The sequence below is a fragment of the Callithrix jacchus genome, chromosome X (assembly GCF_049354715.1).
Source record: "Callithrix jacchus isolate 240 chromosome X, calJac240_pri, whole genome shotgun sequence".
NCBI lineage: Eukaryota > Metazoa > Chordata > Mammalia > Primates > Cebidae > Callithrix > Callithrix jacchus.
Window position 1 is genome coordinate 70,298,553 of NC_133524.1, and position 22,379 is coordinate 70,320,931.

General features: G+C 46.8%; 1 protein-coding gene and 1 long non-coding RNA gene across 6 annotated transcripts in view; one reads left to right on the forward strand and one right to left on the reverse strand.

Moving 5' to 3' along the window:
* The window catches only part of LOC144576405 (doublesex- and mab-3-related transcription factor C1), a 73,340-nt gene that overhangs the window by 41,090 nt on the left and 9,871 nt on the right, over positions 1 to 22,379 (reverse strand). The window contains exon 1 of one of the 5 annotated variants that reach the window (XM_078363559.1): positions 575 to 1,323. The exons of 3 other annotated variants lie outside the window; for them this stretch is intronic. In XM_078363559.1, coding sequence (XP_078219685.1) covers positions 575 to 1,323 — 749 coding nt within the window. Of the gene's footprint in view, positions 1 to 565; positions 1,324 to 22,379 lie in introns of those variants that run through there. One more of the 5 variants, XM_054251591.2, reaches the window with a different exon arrangement.
* Positions 974 to 1,729, forward strand: LOC103790274 (uncharacterized). Its single transcript, XR_013531670.1, has 3 exons — positions 974 to 1,066; positions 1,245 to 1,420; positions 1,575 to 1,729. It is a non-coding gene; the product is annotated as an uncharacterized LOC103790274 (long non-coding RNA).

The window sequence follows — 22,379 nt, forward strand, 5'->3', positions numbered from 1 at the left end:
TGAAGTCAGCGGTGCAGATCCCACAGACCTGGTTAGTAAACAGGGGATATAACTCGGCAGCATTGCTTGAAACCCAGATGTCAAAGCCTGACTTTGACATAGCAAGACCAGGCAACAAGGAGCTTTTACCTCTGCTGTTCCACTTTCTTCTGTTTGTTTGTTTGTTTGTTTGTCAGTTTGTTTTTGAGACAGAGTCTCGCTCTGTCTCCCAGGCTAGAGTGCGGTGCAGTGGTGCAATCACGGCTCACTGCAGCCTCCGACTCCTAGGCTCAAGCAGTCCTCCCATGTCAGCCTCCTGAGTAGCTGGGACTACAGGTGTGTGCCACCATGCCAGGCTACTTTTTAAATTTTCTGTGGGGCTGGGGTCTCCCTATGCTGCCCAGGCTGATCTGCTGTTCTACTTTCAACTCATCCCAGCCCAGGCCCTTCCCCTCTCCCTCCCTCTCACGTTGTCCAAGCCCTCCAGGCCCTAAACCACCTGAGACTGACTGTCACGCAGACATGGAGTCTCACATAACCATCTGAAAGGAAAACTGCTGTTAACTTGGACTCTGGATGCCATTACCCAGCTCACCCTCCTTGCTGTGGCGACTCATTTGGACCCATACACCTGCCCAGGGCATCCATGTATGTAATCCCGTGAATCAAAGGCAGGTGAGTACCCACGTCGACACCAAATGATGGCTCATCACCAGCTTGAAGAGCTCTGCTTTTTTTCTGCTGGGCAAGGAGAAACGTGGCTTGAGCCTGCTGAGAGGGCCAGGAGGAAGAAGCACAGGAAAGAAAGATTGGAGGAGTGGGAGTAAGAGACACAGGAACAGAGGGAACGTGACATACCACAAATGTATCCACTGCTGGAGCACAAGGCTGGAGGAGGGAGGGGCGATGGGGCAGGGGCAGAGGAGCTGAATGGGGCGTGGAGGGGGCAGGCCCTCGGCCTCTTTTTGCACCCGGCAGAGTGACGAGCTTCACCGGTGTCTTCAACGAAGCCGTGTTGGTCCCCACTGGCACATCACAGACTCTGGGAAGCATGATCTTCACTCCCTTCCTTCCACCTGCTGATCTGGTGAGTCTGGCTTCCCTCCATTGTCCTGGAATGTCCTCCAGGAGGCCGGACTTTCGTCTGTGCAGGTCACTGCTGCATCCCCAGCCCCTGGAAGAGGGCCGGGGGAGGCACACAACAGTTGCCGGAGGGGGTAAGGGAAGCCGGGGATGGGAGGGGCCATTAGGAGCCGGCTCTTTAGTTTGTCTTTCAGAATGTGAAAGGGCCACAGAAAGATCCTGAGGAGTTGGCTGTTGCCTCTGACGCCACGGAGGACCCATCCGGTGGTGCAGGCTTGCCCAGGGAACCTGCTCTTCTGCGAGGGTCTTGGAGGAGCCGGTTCCAGAGAGCCCTGGCGTGTTTCACCAAGTGCTTCAGGTGAGAGCTCCTTGGGAGCCAGCCTCCGCCTCTCTCACTGCTCACCGCCAAGCCCATCCGCCACCCCTTCCCGTTCCACCAAGAGAACCTCAGACCAAGCCAGAAAGCCACAGGGCTTCCAAGGGTCCACTTGTCACTCTGCTTTTCTCCCTAGGAGAGGACACCGGACACTCAGAATCTGAGACCACCGGAGCCACAGACACAAAGGCCTGGACGGCGACCGAGCCCCCTCTGCTGCTCCATGCCCCTGCTCGCCCGCGGTGTCCCGGTCACCGGGCCTGAAATAAACGCTGGCACGCTTGACTGTTTTTCGCTTTGTGGCATTTGATGTAACTTTCAACAAGTCGGGTGAACTGGGGGTGGTCAACTTTCGCGGCGGTGGGGTTGTGGAGGGAGAGAGCTAGCATCTCCCTTAGCCCTGTTAGGCTGTCCGCCCTCCTCCTCGAGGCAGCGCTGCTTGTTCCTGGGTCCTGGTGGCAATGGGCTGTGGCCAGCCAACGGTGAGTCTTCCACAGCTGGCAGCTCTGACCCTGGTGGGGCACTTACATGCAGGAATGAGGACGGAGTAACGTCTCTCTCCCCCCAGCAGTGCACACGGTCTTCATATCTGAGGAAAACTGGGCGGTGTTTGCAGGCGGAGGCGGGAGGGTCATGTGGAGGAAGAATCTGTGGATCTCAGAAAAGGCGTTAACCCCTGTACTGACAGAGAGCTCCCAAGCCCCCCTGCCCCACCGCAAGACAGAGAGCCCTTCCAACAGGCGACCTCGTCTCCAACTATGCATTGTTCCTTTACAGAAGATGAGGGCTTCATTTTTTTTTTTCTTTTGCCTTCCTAAGGTGACCTTGATACATGTTGCAACACAGTATCAGCGGGAAAATTCTGAAAGGGGGGTTGGAGCATAATTGTCCCTGTTAACTAACAACCATGGAGGAGGCCCTGTTAGAAATTGCAACACCAGGAATCCCCGAAGTAAATGGACAAAGATACTGGATGTGCTTTTTAGTATCAAGAAGCCTAACTAGGACGCAGGAACACCAAAATACTCTCTCCCACTCCCCTATCTCTTGTAGTCCTCTGCACAATGCTAAGGGAGGAAAATAAATGCTTTCATAGGGCCTGCCGGGTGAATTACTCACCCTTTGGTTCTTCAGCGGTCCAGGGCCTTTAGGTGCAAATGAAATCCAGATGGGGTAAGGTTCAGGTAGGCAACAGCATTTGGAAATCCCACAGCCCTTTTCCTACATCCGTGGGGACAGCCACGGTGAGACCCATAGGTACTGAACAGACAAAGCTCTTAATTATAGACTGATGGAGTTCTTTAGATCCCATGTCTCTGCAGCTTTTACGATAGCACAGGTACCACCTGTCTCCCCACAATGCCTCTGTCCTCCTGAGCTGGGCCCTAACTCAGTAGGGGAGGCTCAGGTGCATATGGCTGCTTCTCCAAAAGTTCCTAGGACATCACAGCGTGGGGCTTAGCCCTGTCCAAAAGAGGAGCAGAGTTCCAACTCCCGAGGGCTGGGGACCTGTTGGGTGTTTGTTCCTTCATAGCTGCTGTCATAACCACGAGCTCAGTCATTGCACTTGTAAAGGAGTGTCAGGGAGAGTCTGTGCATGCATGTGCATGGGCATGCTTGTGCTTGTGTGTGTGCATTTAGGATGTGAATACTTGTTGAAACAAGAAATGATGTGGAGAAGTCTGGTGGATAGGGCACAACTCGGCAGTCACACTTGAAACCCAAGTGGCAGAGATGGCAACGAAGAGCCCCTCTCCCCACTGCACTACACCCCGTCCAGGGCTCTCCAATCTGATCCTGACATTGTCCAGGTCTGCTTTGCCCAGAACCATATGCCCACTACCCACCAGATGCTGACTGACTCCCACACACTGCACCCCCCAACATCTCCTGAAAGGAATACCTCCACTGCTGATTCAACCTCCAGTTGCCATCATCCACCTCAGGCCCTCTTGGCGTGGATGGACCAGGTGTATTTCCCTGGCTTCCCCTTTGCCCAGGCCAGTGGACCCTGCAGCCTCACAGCAGAAGATGCTTTCCTCTGCCAGCCCCGTACACACAGGAGATTCAACTCATGTTGAAATTTGATCCCCAACGTGGTGGTGCTGGGAGGTGAGGCTTAGTGGGAGGTTGTTTGGGTCATGAGGGCTCCACCTTTGTCCTTGTAGATGTCTTGGTGCTCTCCTCACAGTAGTGAGTGAGTTCTTGTGCTGGTGAGACTGGAAAAGTTCTTGCCGGAATGGACAAAGTGCCCAAGATAGTAGGTTGTTATACGGCCAGGATGGCCCTCAGGTTTTCTCTCTTTGCATGTGACCGCTTCCCCCTTGACCTTCCTCACCACATAATGACACAGCACGCAAGCCCTTGCCCAAAGCCGGGGCCATGCCCTTCAACTTTCCGGCCTTCAGAACCATGAGCTAAATAACATTTTTTTTCTTTATAAATCACCCAGTCTCATGTATTCTGTTATGGCGACACAAAACAGATGCTCGTGCATCTCAAGAGCAGGCCCCATTACCCACTGCATGATGAACCACTTGAGCATACGTACAGGGCAATCACGTGCAGGAAGGGGGAAAGATAGGTCAGCAGTAGGGAAAGGCATGGGTCATCAGCTCTACACCTTTGTTTCTGAAATATGACTGTGCCCAAGTCATGAGTTCTCCTCCTTCGCTTACACCTCCCCCTCACCCGCGTTTACATCACCTGAGAATCCCTGTGCCTGAGGGATGTCTCAGGTAGGTCAGTAAAGTGAACAGTGCCTCAGAAGAAGATGTGGGGTCAGAAATCCCACTGCCCCAGGATCACCGAGCACTTTTGGTGAACAGAAGACCACTGGACTGTGCGAGTGAGCAAGAGAATAACTTACTCTTCTGCCTCACCCGCTCTCATTCTCTCTGGTGCTATGTTCCTGTGAATCCTGGGTAACCTTACGGAGGTAGCAACACTTGTCCTCAGCTGCGTGAAATGTTACACAGCCTGCTGTGTTACAGGAGCTTCACATGCTTTCGTTTTATCCTCCCGCCATCTGGATCAAGGTGAGTTGTGTGATCACCATTCTGAGGTCACATCTCCAGCACAAGAGGGAGCCAGGATACAGTCCTTGGTTGATCTGAGGCAAGGACCCTTCCAAGACACCAATGCAGTCTAAGAGCCACTGTCCCCAACTAGAAATCTGGGGGGAGCGGGGTTCCCGATCGACTGCGAGTAACAGCCCATGCTCTTGGTGATGGGGACATTGTACATGAATGGAGTCAGGGTTCCCAAGTCACAGGGGGCCTGAACACAGTTCCAGCCACTCACCGCCCAATCTCTTCCCACACTGCACCCCACTGGGGAATCGTTTTGACTGATAAAATGATGGCGTGACCCAATGGGGGAAAAAAAACTGCACCCATTGTGCCCCTCCTCCAGTGCTCCCCATGGTCACCTGAGGTAATTATACAGACCTCCAGAGTACTCCTGAGAGCAGTCAGAAGACTACTGGTCTCCTACATGGAGCCTAATGGTGGGCCTTCCAGACAAAGACTAAATGAGCGTCGGGACCTCAAGGGGTCCCATCAAATCACATTCATCTGTTTTATTTCCTGTAGGGGGAAAGCTGCCGTCTCGCTGGAACCCCCAGAGTGGTGCCCTCAACATAGCACGGCGGGCGGTTTCTTTAAGCCATACCAAGGGAGAGCACACTCTCCAAGACCACTCTCACAAAAGGCTGACCCATCCTCCCTGCACTGATGACAAAGAGGGACTCGGCTTTCCTGGGACTCCAGCACGAGGAAGTGTAATGAGATCATGCCAGTGAGGTTCAATGTGGGCCTTGCTTGTTTCCATGACCCTGCCAATCAGTTTTATTCATTCACTGGCCATCTTCAGACACCCCTAGTCTCAATCACAGAAAATCAATGGCCATTGGGAGAAATTGTACCCAAAGAAAGCTCACTCACTCACTCACTCACTCACTCACTCACTCACTCGTGGGTTGTAAAGTTTGTGCAGAAAGTTAGTGGAAGAGGGTGCGAAGGGCAGTGGCATTATTTGGCAGATGCTTTTCATAGGATAGATAGAATGGTGCTGTCCTAGGTTGGAGGTGGGCCCGGGGCAAGGTCCAGAGAGGGGCCAAGGATGACACCCAGGCTTCTGGCTTGAGTGACTTGTGGCCCTGGGGTACCATTGACCAAGATCGGCACCACAGGAGGAGGAGAAGGAGGAGGATTCAGTGAAAGACTGAAGAAGTCGGGTCTGGTCTTGGGTTCTGCTGAGATTCATACTGCCGATGCGTTGCTGAGAAGCTACCTTGAACACACTTGGCAGTTACACAGGAGATAACCAGAATTCTACCCCATTCAGGAAAATTACACACATCCTCTTCTTGTTTTGGCTTGGTTTGGAGTTTTTATACACACACGATAACACATGTATGTTTTGGTGTGCGGTGTAAAGGTGAGGCTCAAAAGGGGTGGTGCTTAACCATGTTGGGTACTATCTGTAGGCTGTCCCAGGCCCTAATTGACCACTTAAGGGAGGACAAGAGCTGTATTGTGGAGACATCATAAACCATTGGCACACATCACAGAGCATGGGTTAGGAGGCTTTGGCCTTGGTTTACTTATTCCTCAATGTCCTCTGGGCATTGTGAGGGGAGGGTGAACAGCCTCGTCCCAGAGGCAGGAGATAGACTTATCTTATTTACTTGCTGTGAGGACGAGATAGGCTAAAACCTTTAGGGGCATGCCAGGCAAAGCCTGGTCCCCAGTAACCACGACTTCCCATATCTACTGAGAGGACAGGAGCTATGGATTCTTTGGGTGGCATTTGTAACTCCACTGGGAATGGTATCACCAGTGGGCATTTAATGATTAGTAGTAATATCGATGACCATTTACCTCATAATGCACAGCTCTGGTATGTTTCCTGCAATTGTCCAGATGAGTAATCTGTTGGACTTGCATCATGCTCCTCTCTTGTTGTTGTTGCTGTTTAATTTTGTGGGTACATAGCAGGTGCAACTCACTTTCTAGTATCTTCCAGAGCTGTTTGGAGCTTTCTCATTACTCCTCACAGCAGTCCTGGCTGGTTGCAAAGGACTGATGCTATTACTCTTCGTGGGGGCAGGAAAGCAAGAGTCTCACGGAGGGGTTGTGAAGATTACAAAGGATGCCCCCTCCACAGAGCAGCTGGTGTTCTAGCAGGCCTAGAGGCAGCATCCATCAGCTTCCTTGAGATCAGGCCCTTTGGGATAAGCTTTGGGTGCCATTTGTCCCCAGATCATCATCCAGCAGCAGTCATTTACATGCAAATCATGATGATACTAGCAATAGCTGCTAAGGCTGAGAGGTTGCATTGATAAGGGCTATAGGCTGCTGAAATGATTGCCAGAGGTGTATCTCACCCCCTCTCCCTTTATCCCAGCTGGGGTCAATGAACTCACCTCTCTGACACCTGCAACAGTGGCTCAGAACTCTTATTTGTTTATTAGAGACATGTCCAGCAGAGAGCAAGTTACTTAGACGAAGTCACAGTTAGTGGTGGGTCTTGTCCTGGTCCCCAGATCTCCCGACCCTCACTACAGTGTCCTGTCCAGCAGGTCCATTATTAAGTACCTTCTTCTTCCATACCCTCTCTTGTGGGCTTTGAAGTAGGCACACTCCTCTGAGGACAAAAGAAGGCTTCTTCCACTATGTGCTGTGCTCCCTCAATGTCTAGGAGGGGGCAGGTATGAATGGGGCTTTAATGTTGGCCTATAGCCTGGCATGGGCCCACGTTATTGCATAGCTTTCCAGTCAGGCATACATCGGTTGTGATCTTGGATTAGAATCTGGGAACAAACCCCTGCACCTTTTCTTAGCCTTGCTTTCTGCATTCGAACACCGGGGTAAAGGGGAGGAGTGATGTCAGCAAGATGGCAGAACAGATGATCCCACAGTACCACTCTTCCCACAAATGCACAACTAGAAATTAATCCAAGACAAGAATACCACTCTGATTTCACCAGAACTTGGGGGAGAAACTAGGATGACAAAATTGAGAAAAGCCACAACCGGTAAGAGGAACAACAGTCATGTTAGACTGTGCCACCTCCTCCCCCAAACCAGCATAATGATACTCACAGAGAATTTCTCTAGACCCACAACTTCTGAGGTGGGAGGAGGGAATTGGAGGTGGACATGTGATCTCCCCACCAGTCTGAGAATCTTCATGGGAAGTCCCCTCCAGTCCTATCCCACAGGTATCCTTGGGAGTTCCAGAAGAGAGCTGAAACACCTGGTGTGAACTGGGAACAGAAAGTGGGTGCACTGATCACAGCAACTCTCACGTGGATCTTGGCAGCCGCTCTGTGCCGCCATCAGTGGGCAAGCCAGTGCTGAGGGACTGGCCAGAACCATAGCACGGACAGGGGCACAGGAAGGCCCAAATCCCTGGCCAGATTTCCCGCTAAGCCCACGTGATCACGTGGAGCCTTCTCTTGACCTGGAAACAACTAAAACGTTGTCAGTAATGGTCCTGTGTTCACCTAACTCGTCCCCCAACCAAGAAGCAGTGGCAGGGCAGCAATATAGTTCCAGTTTAACATTTAAGTTCCAGTGCTCAAAATAAGTCTTTCTCAGACTGAAAGCAATAGCTGGCCAGGGATTAAGTTCCAATATTAAGTAGCAAAGGTTTAACACCACCGAGGAACAGCTGCAAAACCTGGAAGAGGTGGCCATCTCCTCGAGCACACAGACATCAATATAAAGAGACAAGGATTGTGAAAACTCATGAAATATGACACACCCAAAGAAACCAACAAAACTCCAGTAACAGACCCAGAAAAACTGAAGATCTAGGGAATGTCTGAGAGACAATTCAGAATAATCCTAAAGAAGTTAAGGGAATTACATGACAACCTGGATAACCAACTAAATAAAATGTCTAAAACAATCCAGGAACAAAACAAAAAATGTGACAAGGAAATAAAAAGGATTAAAAATCCCGAAGTCCTAAAATAGAGACTATAGCAACTGAACTGAAAAACTGAATCTGTAAGCACCAAGATAAAACATATAAAGAGGAGGAAAAAGATAAAAGCATTTTAAAAGAGGGAAGAAGGCCTTTGAGAATTATAAGACATCATCAAGAAAATTAGGCTCTGCATAATAGAAATTGCTGAGGAAGACAAAAGAAAAGCACAAGGTCTAGAAAGCATATATTTGGATAAGTAATGGCTGAAATATCCCAAATCTGAAGAAAGATCATAGCATTCCAGTACAGGAAGCTCAGAGATCACAAATAAAATTCAACCTGCAGACAAATTCCCCAAGGCACACCATATTCAAATTATTTAAACAAATAGAAGGCAAAGAAAAATGCTCAAAGCGTCAAGAGAAAAACAACATATCACACACAATGGATCACCAGTACAGCTTTCAGTACATTTCTCAGCAGAGACCCTGCAGGCCAGGAAAGGGAGGAATGATACATTCAATGTGATAAAGGGGAAAAAACTGTCAGTCAAGAATACTGTATTCAGCAAAGCTATCCTTCCAACATAAAGGAAAGAAAAAGACTTTCTAAGACAAAAAGAAAGGAAGAAAGGAAGAAGAAATGCGAATGGGGTTTCTTCAATCTGAAAGAAAAGAACACTAACACGTGACAGAAAAAAACATCTGAAGGTATCAAACCCACTGGTAATAGTAAGAAAGCAGACAAATTCACAGTGCTATAATACTGTCATTGAGGGCTGGCAAACATATCTTAAGTATGAAACCTAAAAGACAAAACTGTTCAAAATAGTAATAACCACAACAATTGGTTAAGAGATAGTAATATAAAAAGATGTGACTTGAAACATCAAAAAGTCAAAGTGTGGAGGGGCGGATGAGTTAAAGTGTAGAGTTTGTTTTTGTTCCTTTTTCCCGTGATTAAAGTTAAACTGCTATCTGTTTAAAATAACTTATATTGTAATTATAAGACATATTTTGTAAGTCTCATCATGGTAACTACAAAGTAAAAACCTATAATAGGGACTCTAAAATATCAATAGCAAGGAATCAAAATTTACTACTAGAGAGAAACACACAACAGCAAAAGAAGACAGTAAGAGTGGAACAAAGGAAGAACAGATCTACAAAACAATCAGAAAACAAGTAACAAAATGATAGTGTTAAGCTTTTACCTGTCAATGATAAACTTGAATGTAAATGAACTAAGTTCTCCAATTAAAAGACATAGAGTGGCTAAAAACACAAGCCCCGACTATATACTGTCTACAAGAATCTCACTTCACCCACAAAGACACACATAGACTGAAAGCAAAGGGTTGGAAACAGACATTCTGTGCAAATGGAACCTAAAACAGAGTGGGAGTACCTCTATTTAGATCACATAAAATAGAGTTTATGTGAAGAACCATAAAAAGAAAAAGACAAAGAAGGCCATTATATGATGTTAAACAGGTTGATAAAGCAAAAGGACATAACAATTGTAAGTATATGTGTGTTCGTATGTATGTATGATATATATATATATATGTTTTTTAACTGTTGCAATATACATAGTGATACATATTACAAGATACATATGTATTTTGACAACTGCAATAGATATTGTAATATATATTTAATTGTTAAATATATATATTTTAACAATTGTAAATATATATTTTTAACACTTGTAAATATATGTGGTAAAAAAATATTTATTTATTTATTTATTTATTTATAATTGTTATAAATATATGCACCCAACACCAGGGCATCTAAATACGTAAAGAAAATATTAAAAGACCTAAAAGGAGAGATTGATCATAATACAGTAATAGTGAGGAAATTTAGTACCCCAATTTCAGCAGCAGGCAGGTCATCCAGATGGAAAATTAACCAAGAAACATCGACATTAAACTGCACTCTGGGCCCCGTGGACCTAACAGACGTTTACAGATCATTCCATCCAAAAGCCACAGAATACACATTTTTTTTCTCAACGGCGCATGAAACATTCCTCAGAATAAACCATAGGTTAGGTCACAAAACAATTCTTAACAAAGTTTTAAAAATCAAAATCACATCGAGTGTTTTCTGACCACAATGGAATAGAACCAGAAATCAATAAGAGAGGGAACATTGGAAACTGGGCAAATTCATGGAAATGAAACAACATGCTCCTGAACAATGGATGGGTCAATGAAGAAATTAAAAAGGAAATTTAAAGATTCCTTGAGACAAATGAAAATGGAAACACAACACGCCAAATCCTATGGGATACAGCAAATGCAGCTCTAAGAGGAAACTTTATAGCAATAAATGACTACATACCAGAAGTGGAAATATCTCAAATAAACAAACTAATGTTACACCCCAAGGAACGAGAAAAAGAACAACAACAGCAACAACAACAACAACAACAACAGCAAAAACAAAAGTTAGCAGAAGAAAAGAAATAACAAAGATCAAAGCAGAACTAAACTAAGTAGAGAATTTTTAAGAACAACTTAAAAAATCTAAAAAACAAAGAGTTAGCTTTCTAAAAGATAAAGAAATTGACAAATCTTCAGCTGGACTAACTAAGGAAAGCAGAGAGAAGACTCAAATAGAAACAGCGACAAAAAGGAAACATTGCAACTGGCACGACAGGGATGGAAATGATGATAAGAGACTATTGTGAACAACTATCTGCCAGGAAATTCAAAATCTAGAAGAAACAGATAAATTCCCAGACACATGCAACCTACCAAGATTGCATCAAAAAGAAACAGAAAACCTGAACAGAAACAATAAGGAATAATGACATTGAAGCAGGAGTAAGCACTCTCCCATCAAAGAGAAGTCCAAGATCTCATGGCTTTGCTGGTGAATGCTACCAAACATGGAAAGAACTGGTACCACTTCTTCTCAAAGTCTTCCAAAAAAAAAAAAAAAATGAAGAGGAGGGAATACTTTCAAACACATTTTACAAGGCCAGCATTACCGTAATTCCAAAACCAGATGAGGACACAACAAAACAAGAAAGGTAAGGGCCAATATCCCTAACGAGCATGGATGCAAAAACCCTCAGCCAAACACTAGCAGGACATTAAAAGCATCATCCACCATGATCAAGTGGGATTCATCCCAGGGATGCAAGGTCGGTTCAGTATATGTGCAAAGTAATAAAAGTGATCCCTCACATCAACAGAACAAAGGACGAAATCCATATGCCCATTTCAATAGATGCTGAGAAGCATTTGAAAAATTTCAACATCCCTTCATGATAGAAACTCCCAGCAAAGTAGGTATAAAAGGAACATACCTCAACAAAATAAAGGCCATATATGATAAACCCAAAGCTAATGTCATGCTGAATAGGAAAACGTTGAAAGCTTTTTCTGTAAGATTTGTAACAAGAAAAGAATGCTCACTTTCACCGCTTAAATTCAACTTAGTATTGGAAGTTCTAGCCAGAGCGATTAGGTAAGAGAAAGATGTAAAGAGCACCTGTATTAGTCTGTTCTCACGCTGCTGATAAAGACATACCCAAGACCGGGTAATTTATTTTTTTAAAAGAGGCTTAATTGACTCCCAGTTGCACGTAGCTGGGAAGTCCTCACAATCATGGTGGAGGGCAAAAGGCACATCTTACATGACGGCAGGCAAGAGAGAAAATGAGAGCCGAGTGAACGGGGAAACTCCTTATAAAACCATCAGATCTGGTGAGACTTACTACCACAAGAACAGTATGGGGGAAACCGCCCCCATGAGTTGATCAACTCCCACCAGGTCCCTCCCACAACACGTGGGAATCATGGGAGCAACAATTCAAAATGACATTTGAGTGAGGACACAGCCAAACCATATCAGCATCCAACCGGAAAAGAGGAAGTCAAATTGTCCCTGTTTGCAGCTGACATAGACTTACGTAGAGAAAACCCTAAAGACTCCACCAAATAACTGTTAGAACAAGTGAATTTGGCAAAGCGGCAGAATATAACATCAGCGTACAGGAATCAGTAGCACATCTATTTGCCAACAGTAAACTATCTGAAAAAGAAATCAAGAAAGTAGTTCCAATTACAATAGCTACAACAGATAAAAAATAAAATCCCTGGCAATAAGCTTAAGCAAGGAAGCAAAAGATCTCTACAGTGAAAACTGTGGAACACTGATAAAAGAAATTGAAGAGGGCAGAAATAAATGGAAAGAGATTCCATGTTCATGGAAGAATTAATATTGTTGCAATGTCTGTATCAACCATCGTGATCTCCACGTTTGATGACATCCCTGTCAAAATACCAATGACAGTCTGGACAGAAAAAAAAAAAAAATCCTAAGAGTGGTATGGAGCCACAAAAGATGCTGAAAGCCAAGCCAATCACAAGCAGAAAGAACACAGCTGGAGACAACACGCTACCTGACCTCAAAATATACAAAAGCAACCAAAACAACAGGGCACTGACATCAAATCAGATACACAGAACAATAAAACGTTATAGGGAACCCAGATATAAATCGAAGCATTAACAGCCAACTGATTTTCTGCAAAGGAGCCAAGAACCTACCTGGAGGATAGGACGGTCTCCTCGATAAACGGGGCTGGAAAAACTGCATGTTCACAATCAGAAGAATGAAACCAGACCCCTATCTCTCACTAGATACAAAAGTCAAATCGGAATGGCTTAAAAGACTGCAATGTCAGGCCTGAAACTCTGGAACTACTAGAAGAAAGCATAGGGGAAACATTTCACGAAATTGAACTGGGCAAGGATTTTTTTTTCAGTAAGGCCTCAAAAGCCTAGGCAACAAAAGCACAAATAGACACACAGGATTATGTCAGGCTATAAAGCATCTGCACAGCAAAAGAAACGACCAGTAGAGTAACAGAGACAGCTTACAGAATGAGAGAGAGTATTCTCAAACTATGCATCTGACAAGGGGTTAATATCCAGAATACATAAGGAGCCCAAACAATAGCAAAATAAATAATTATTCAATTAGAAATTGGGGAAAATGCCTGAATAGACTTTTCTTAAAAGAAGGTGTGCAAATGGCAAACGGATATATGAAAACACTCAACATCTCCAATCGTCAGTGAGATACAAATCTAAACCACGATGGGATATCACTTTGCCCCAGTTAGAATGGCTGTTATCAAGAGGACAAAAAGTAACAAATGCTGGAGAGGCTGTGGAGAAAGAGGAACACTTACGCACTGTTGGCGGAAATGAAAATTACTACAGTCATTATGGGAAACAGTGTGAAGATTCCTCAAAAAATTAAAAAGAAAACTGCTGTGTGGTTCAGCAATCTCATTACTGGGTATATATCCAAAGGAGAGGAAATTATTACTTTGAAGAGACATCTGTGCTCCTGTGTTCACTGATGCCTCGTTATTCATGATATCATTATTCACGATAGCCAAGATATAGAATCAACCTAAATGCCCATCTACGGATGAATTGGTAAGGAAAAACGTGGCTGGTATACACAATGGAATACTATCCAGCCATAAAACAAAATGACATCCTGTCATTTGAGGCAGCATGGATGAACCTGGAGGACATTATGCTAAGTGAAATAAGCCAGGCATAGAAAGACAAACACCACATGACCTCACTCATATGTGGAATCTTAAAAAAAAAAAAAAATTGATTTCATAGAAGTAGAAACTAGAGTACTGGTTACCAGAGGCTGCAGAGGGAAGGGGATGTGGGGCGAGGGGAGAGGTTGGTAAAGGGTAAAAAGTTATGGTTTGACAGAGAGAATGAGTTCTGGAGTTCTATTACACAGTAGAATGAGTATAGAAGATACCAATGGAGTGTATACTTCAAGATTTTAAATCTAGAAGATTTTAAATGTTAACACTGCAAAGAAATGAAAAATGTTTAAAGTGATGGATATGGTAATTACCGTGACTTGATGATTATACAATGCATACAGGGGTTGAAACATCACACGGTACCCCATAAATATGTATAATTATGTGTAAGTAATACATTTTTAAATCGTGAATGAGAAATAAAGTGTTTAAGAGTGTGCCTGGAACTCTTACAGGTGGGAAGCTCTGTAAGGGTAGAGCTCATTACTGGGCCACCAGCCCTCAGTGTGTTCTTGGCACATTGAACTGTGGTGATTCTATCTCCCGTGTGTAGAGTATCTCTGACACCTAACTCAATAAGTATTCATTAAATGCCAATAAAACCAACCAAACAAAAAGAAAACTGAGGTAAACATTAACAACCTCGCATGGTTGTGGTGAGGCCTGAGTAAAGCAGCCGGTATGAACACCCCAAATGAAAAGTGTCCATACAAGAAGACACAGGAATTAAATTGCAAACAGAAGTGAGAGGCTGGGAACAAACATGTTCTTCAATTATAACAGACCGAAGAATCATATTTGCAATATACAGGTAACTCTGACGAGACAATTCAGGAAACGCATGGGAGAACAAACAACAGTAGAAAAGCTAACAACGAATCTAAGCAGGCCATTTATAGAAATACAAATGGCCACTATGAAAGGAATAGGCGCTCCACATCACAAGTCATAATGGAATTAAGATAACAATTGAGATTCCACTTTTCAAACTGCAACTTGACAAACATTTAAAATTGTAATGATGCAAATCGGGTGTCATACACTGACGTTCTGACGCTGGTAGTGTGAATTGGCGCAGATTCACACTGTGCACCAAATGTGCACTCCACATTTGGAGTGCCATTTGTCAGGGATTGAACAGCTTAATATATTTACGATATGGTGCATCCCCAAATTCTTTTTTCCTCCTGACACCAATTGTAACTAGAAGTAGGGTGGGAAAACTGATGCTTCCTAGACCAGAGCCCTGGGGGCTCAGATACCACTGTCTCAAGGCCCATCGCAGGGTTCTAAAAGGGCTCTGTCAAGCCCGGGACAAAACCTTGGGCATCCTCAAGGCCAGGACCTTGGAAGGCTCCCATAGGCTGAGCCTGAGTCTTGACTGAGCAGTCTGAATCAAAAATTACAGCTAAAAAAACTCCGGGATCCGTGAGACACAGTTTTCTACATCCATGCTTCCCTCGAGCGCCCTACCTTGGCTTCCACTAATGCACAGAGGAGAAACCTGGAGTTTGATTGTGGATCACCCGGCAATGCTGGGGTTCTGCTCATTGGGAATTCAGGGTTAGTTTCAGGGTTGTATACTCACTGAGTTTCTTGACATGAAGATGGAGCTAGTGAGGGGGGAAAATATAATTGGCAAGTACCCCGGTTTGAATTTCAGTAAACCTTAAAGTTAACAATGTACAAAATAGATCTTTCCTTAAGTCTTTAGGCTTATATAAGTAGAGTAGCATGGAAATCAGAAACCATCACTTTCAATTAGTCATTTAATCATCTATGTGAGAGTCGTGTGGTGGGGCTGGAAGCTGATTAGAGTGGGTTCAAGGGAGAGCCGGGAGAGAGGAAAAGAAAGCGACGATGCTAGGTAACGAGGCATCTCAGCACTTGAGGGAGTTTATGAGAATGTATCAACTGCTTGAAAAGAGCATACTCACCTACAGGAGGGGAGGGTGAAGATCCAGGCCAGGGACACGGGGATGGAATTTCACACAAGGGACAGGCCCTGAGCCAGAGGCCCAGCACAATGAAGAGTTCTGCCAGGCTCTGACAATAAGTCCTTTCAGACACCACATGTACGTCGCACTTCTCAGAAAACATGAACTTCGCTGAGTCCTGAGCTGGGACTGTATAGAGAAAGCCGCATCCCCCAGACTGGTGCCCTCAACTTTGCAAGGTGGGCAGCTCCATTTTTTGGCCTTCCCAAGGAAGAGCAAACTCTTGAGGACATGGTGAGCCTGATTTCCCACCAGCATGGCAGATAGTCAGCCCCAGGAGATCTGGGATCTGGATCTCTAGAGTTCATTGCTGTATCCGCAGTACCTGAAACTGAGCCTGGTGTGCACATAACAGGCCCTCAGCAAACACTCGATGAATAAAGGAAGCAATGTTAGTGCTGGCTAGAATGATTTTTCTCTGTTTTCCTGAACAGGACTGGCTCAGTTAAGGACACTATGCCCTTCATTTATTTTGCCAACACCATAGAGGACCTATCCAGTGGCACAGGCTTGCCCAGAGAATCTGCTCTTCTGCGAGGGTGTTGGAGGAGCTGGTTCCAGGGGGCCCTGGCGTGTTTCACCAAGTGCTTCCAGTGAGAGCCTCCACCTCTCTCACTGCTCACCGCCAAGCCCAGTGGCCTCCCCTTCCTGTTCCACCAAGAGAACCTCAGGCCAGGCCAGAATCCCCAGGGCTCCCAAGGGTCCACTTGTCACTCTGTTTTCCTCCCTAGGGGAGGATACTGGACACTCGGAAACTGAGACCATGGGAGCCGCAGACACAGACCCATGAATGGTGACGGAGCCCCCTCTGCTGCCCTGTGCCCCTGCTCGCCCCAGTGGGCCTGAAATAAATGCTGGCACACTTGACTCTTTCAGTGGTATGATATTTGATGTCCCTCTCCACATGAACATCCACCTCCTGTGATTTGTGGTTTGTGTCTTTCAGTGGAGGTAGCGGGGCAGGGGGTCGTTGTGGAGAGAGTTAGGCACAGGGGACCTAGCCATATGGATTGCTGCCCTTGTGTCTTGGAGCGGTAGGTAGTGCATATCCCCGAGTCACTTTTGAAATAGCACAGTGGTTGATGGACAGTAAACGTGCTACTGGCTTCAAAAACTTCATGTAGGGTGCCTGATGGGCAGTGACTGAGGGATAGCCCTTGGGCCGGGGAGGAGGGCTGTGAGTTGAGGGGCAGAGAGGTGAGGTCAGGAGAGAAGATGTCGAAGAATCCACAGGAAAGGCTTCAGAGGCATTAGGTTCTAATCTGACCACAGCAACCCCGACCCCAACCTTGGAGAGAGCCCCTCCAGCACATGACCTCATCCATCACCTCAGGTTGTTTATCTCTCACTATCACACCGTGTCTTTTTGTAAGCTGCTCCTGATAAGCATGGCAAGAAAACAGCAGCAGGGAGAAGAGCTGAGTCTGGTGGGTGCTTCCCAAAACTGGAAAAAGCCCAGGCTTCTCTGGGATGGGTCTGCTCCTGGCTAAGATTCTGCCGTGGGTGTCCAGCCACCTGCGGTCCCAATCCCCACAGCCTAATGGAACTGTTGGGTTCCTAGGAAACTCGCAAGTTCACCATGCCGCCCCCCGCAACCTGATGCATTTGGCTCTGAGACACACCTGGGAAATATGGAGTGCAGGGTCCCTGAGCGCCCCTCCTTCTCTTCTGTTTTCTACTTTTAGAGTATTGTACCACTGAAATATTTCAAACCTACAGAAAACCAGAAGAATACAGCAGCCAGCATCCTACTTAAAAATGCTTTCCTATCTGTATGTGCTTCACATGTCTCTCTGCCTTTGAGTTAAATACATTATGGAGGCACAGAAAGCATCCCCGATGTAGCCTCACTCCTCTCCTCCCTAGCGTAGGTCTCCCATCCTAGACGTCTGAACACTTCTGGGTCTCCACGCAGCTTCAGAGCTGCTCTTTCTCCGGCATGGGTGCTCCCACGTTGCCTTAGAGATGTTTCTCTGATGCCTGCTGGAGAACATGGGAAGATTCTACCCAGAATCCCAACCCAGAGGGCAAAAGCAAGAACATCTCAGCAGCTTTCACAGATAACTCTGGACCTAGCCCTCTCCCACCTATACCCATGTTCTCCTGAGGTGGGCCCTGTCTCAGTGGGTGAACTGAGCTCTTCATCTCTGTTTTACTAGGAGAGGTCTGGAGCACCATCCTGGGTCCCAGTCCCACTCGGCTGATGGGTATGTGCTTCAGTCACAGGGAGAAGGTCCATTTTCAGCTGCTGTGACGTCCCATGGGCTCAGTGACCGGGAGTAGTTGGTAGGGATGGGGAGGAACGCAAGGCCGGGCAGACTCGAGTCCTGGGCCTGCTGGAAGAGAGGTGGGATCAGATAGATTCAGGCCACGTAGCACAGTCCAAGGTGGCCCATCAACCATTTGCTCCGTCAAGGCAGTTGATACCCAAAGGGGCTCAGTATACTGAAGTGGGTGCAGGAGCAGGTGTGGTGGGCAGCCTTCCAGAATGGCTTCCAAGGATCCCCCCGTCTGGTACCCATGCCCCTATGGAATTCCTTCCCCTTGAGGGTGGGCTGGACCTAGTGACTGGCTTCTAACCAACAAAATTTGGCAAAGGCGATGGCGTCTCATTTCCATGCTTAGGCTATAACAAGACTGTGACTTCCGACCTGCTGGCATTCGTTTTCTCCCTCAGGCTCTTCTTGCACGTGTGCTCGCCCAGATGGTGAAGGCCAGCTGGCGAGGAGCTGATGAAAGTCCCTGGCCAGCAGCCACAGACAAACTGAGGTCCTCAGGCCAGCAACCCACGGGATCCTGCCAACAATCGCATGAGTGAGCTTGGAAGTCAGTCTTTCCCCAGTTGAGCCTACAGATGAGGAACTGGATCCTGCCAACAGCCGCATGGGTGAGCTGGGAAGTCCATCCTTCCCTGGTCGAGCCTACGGATGAGACTGTTGCCCCTGGGATGCCAGTCTTGGGAGAGACTCGGAAGTAGAGGATCCATTTAAGCCATACCCAGATCCCTGATCCACAGAACTCTGAGATTAAAACTGTTTATCGTTTTAAGCTGATATGTTTGTGGTAGATTTTAATGCAGCAATCAATAGTAATTAAGACAGGGGGAGGATCTGTGGGCTAGGGACTGGGTGCAAGACACAGAAGGCTTGATTAAGGCTGGGAGGGGTTCGCAGGTGCCAGGGTGGTGCACGGTGCACCCACATTTTAGTCAGACCTAGGGTCAAGTCCCAGCTTTGTCGATAAATATCTATGTGGCCTTGGACGAATATCTCGAAGTCTCCGGCCCCAGGTTACACCTCTGTGAAATCTGACTGACACTGAACTTGCAGTACTGTTGGAAAGATAAGTGTCAGCTTACGTAATTCACACGGCGAAGTGTATGAGGCCCTCAGTATGTGGCAGCCATGAGGAGTGATATAGTTGATCTGGGACCCTGCATCCTCCTCTTGGAAGCTCCCCAGCGACTCCGGGTCATTCCAGTGGCAAAAAGCAAAAACAAAAATCCAAACGCCGTGCAGGAAAATTATCTTCCTAGCATGTAGGACAAAGGCATCTGTTCTCCAGGAAGAGAGGCACATCAGAGTGGATACTTTTCCAAAAATTCTGGTGTGAGAGAGGCAGCCCCAGCAGATTGCAGCCCATCGGCCATATCCCTTATGTAAAGGGCCTAATGTTCTTCTGCCTCCCTCCCTAGATTCCTCACTCTCTCCCTGGCCCCATCCCTCCCTCCCTCTGTCACTCCCTTCCTCCCCCTCTCCTCACTTTCTCTCTTTCTCTGCCTTCCCCTCTCACCGATGCCTGATTCCAATATCTTATCCCCACAATTCTGCCTCGTTGTACTCATTTCCCTCCCCCACCCACTAGAAACCCAGACCTTCTTTATGTCATCCTGGTTTTATTCTAGATGAACCCATATCAATGTCCTCATTATGCACTGTTTGCCAGCTTCCCCCGATCACAGAGGATGGTATCCGGTCACTGGCTTCTAGGGAACAGCTTGAGTGGGCATCACTCTGACCTCACCATTATGCCCTAGCGTTGGTGTGTTTAGAAGGCCCAGCGTACGCACTGTAGAAAACTACACAGGGACGGGAGCCCGGGACTCATCCTGGACCAGCAATGGAGACTTCCTGCTATGCCACCTGGATCCAAATGAGATGATTCGGTAAGAGCCGCTTTCTATGCAGGACAGTGTCTCTCATCCCTCAGACTTTCCATCTGGACATCTCAACTCTGCTCCTCTCCTACAGCCTCATCTTTCTCCACATCATGGCTAAAATTTGCCTTCAGTAACCCCCCAAATAACTTTTGATTCCGCCCTGCCTCAGGGCCTTTGCACTTATGGCTCTCCTCTGGAACCACCATTTCCTTACTCAGCCTTTCAGTTGTCCTTTTGATCTCCGATGTTCCTACCCTCAAAAAAAGAACCCTTCCTTCTTCCCTTGGTAACGTTTCTCCCCTCCACTATGCCAGTCCCAATCACAGTGTCCTCACTTGACTGTCTCACCACAGTGATCCATTTTCTCTCTGTGTTACCTTGGCGAAGTTGCTATACCTTTCTGAGCTTCCATTTCCCTATCTGTATGATGAAATATTTGACGAACACACTGTGTACTCTTCTCTATCGTAGCATTTTTCATGCTAGACTGCCACCTCTGGCAGGTCAATTTGCTTGACTGTCCTCACCCAGACTCTCATCTCTGGAGCAGGAGCTCTACCTCATTAGTCCTGGAACAGCCAGTACCTGGACACAGGGCTTTACGTACAGCATGGCACCGATAAATCTTTACTGAAGAAAATGAATCAATGAGCATGTGTCCACTAAAGCTTTGCTGTGCTTAGACTCTCTGACCTGGGATAAGGGTGAGAAGTATCCCTTTTATTTCCTCCAACTTGGAGCCCAGAGCCTCCCTCCCAGCATGAGCCAGTTGTTTTCCTGCCTTCCTGGAGGTGCTGAGGCCTTTCCTCCAGTCCAGAAATGAATCGGGACTGCCTGAACATAGGAAGAGCAAGGGATGTGAGACTGTGTGGGACACAGACATGGATGAAGCTGCCACTGCAGCTTAAGGGGCTCAGGCCCAGGGGACAAGATTTGAGGCCACCTTATTCCCTCCTCCCCTTGGGCTTGGAGGGAGGATCCTTGGCTGCAATGATAGCACCCTCCAACCAATCCAGTGGGTTTACAAGGGGCCATGACTTGGAAAACAGCTGTCGAAACCCAAGTGGTCCTAACGGGATTTAATAGAGCAGGGCTTGGTGACAAAAGGATCTCACTTCTAGAACACACACAAGAACACGGGGTAGGGGGGGAGAGAGAGGGAGAGAGAGAGAGAGAGAGCGAGAGCGGGGGGGGAGGGAGAAAGAGAGAGAGAGAGGAGAGAGAGGAGAGAGACAGACAGAGACAGAGACAGAGAGACGGAGAGAAACAGAGAAAGAGAGAGAGCGCCAGTCCCAGAGCCCCGTGTTCACCACCCACCAGAGACTGATTCACGCACCAAGACAGCCTCACACATTACATCCTCAGAGGCACACCACTGCTGCTGATCGGGAACTGGCTGCCATGAACCTCCTCAGGCGCTTTGCTGTGATGACCCATTTGCACAGAGTCTTGGTTTCTAGAACCTCTCAGGTCCAGGGGAAGACAGGTTTCATCTGTCTGTCACAGTGTCCTCACTTCACTGTCTCAGCATAATGACACATTTTTTCTCTGTGTTACCTTGAGCAAGTTGCTATACCTTTCTGAGCTTTCATTGCTTTATCGACATACTGAAATCCTTGGCTAAATGATCTTCAAATTCTTGTTCTTCTCACGCATTCAGTGACCCTGTGGCTTAGGGGACTGCTACATTCACAGCTACCTACTGTGTCAGCCAACTGCCTAGTTGCAAGTCACCTGATGGCACTGCTGTCCTGGGGGCTCTTATGCCTCCCATGAGCCCCAGTGCAAGTATTCTCAGCATCCTCTAAGGTTGCCCTCACTATTCCCTAAGATACTTCATGACACCACTGGCATCACACCCTGCCTAAAATTGCCTCTTTTCATAGCCCAGGGCTACAGAATGGGTGGGCAGCTGACTTGAGTCTCCCAGGCTAGGTCCTTAAGAAAAAGAAAAAAAAAAAAAAAAATATATATATATATATATATATACACACACATATATATATGGAGAGAGAGAGAGATAGATAGATATATATATCTCAGTATCTTGAGTCCCATGACAGACTTCAGAAACTCTAGGCCAGGGCCTTGATGCAACCCAGAAGATCTTCAAGGGCCGGACCTTGGAATTCAGGCTAGCCCCTGACCGAGCACACTCATTCTAGAGAACTGCAGCAGAGGAACTCAGGGACTCCACTGGGACACACGTTTCTAATCCTGCACCGCCTCGTGGTAGCCA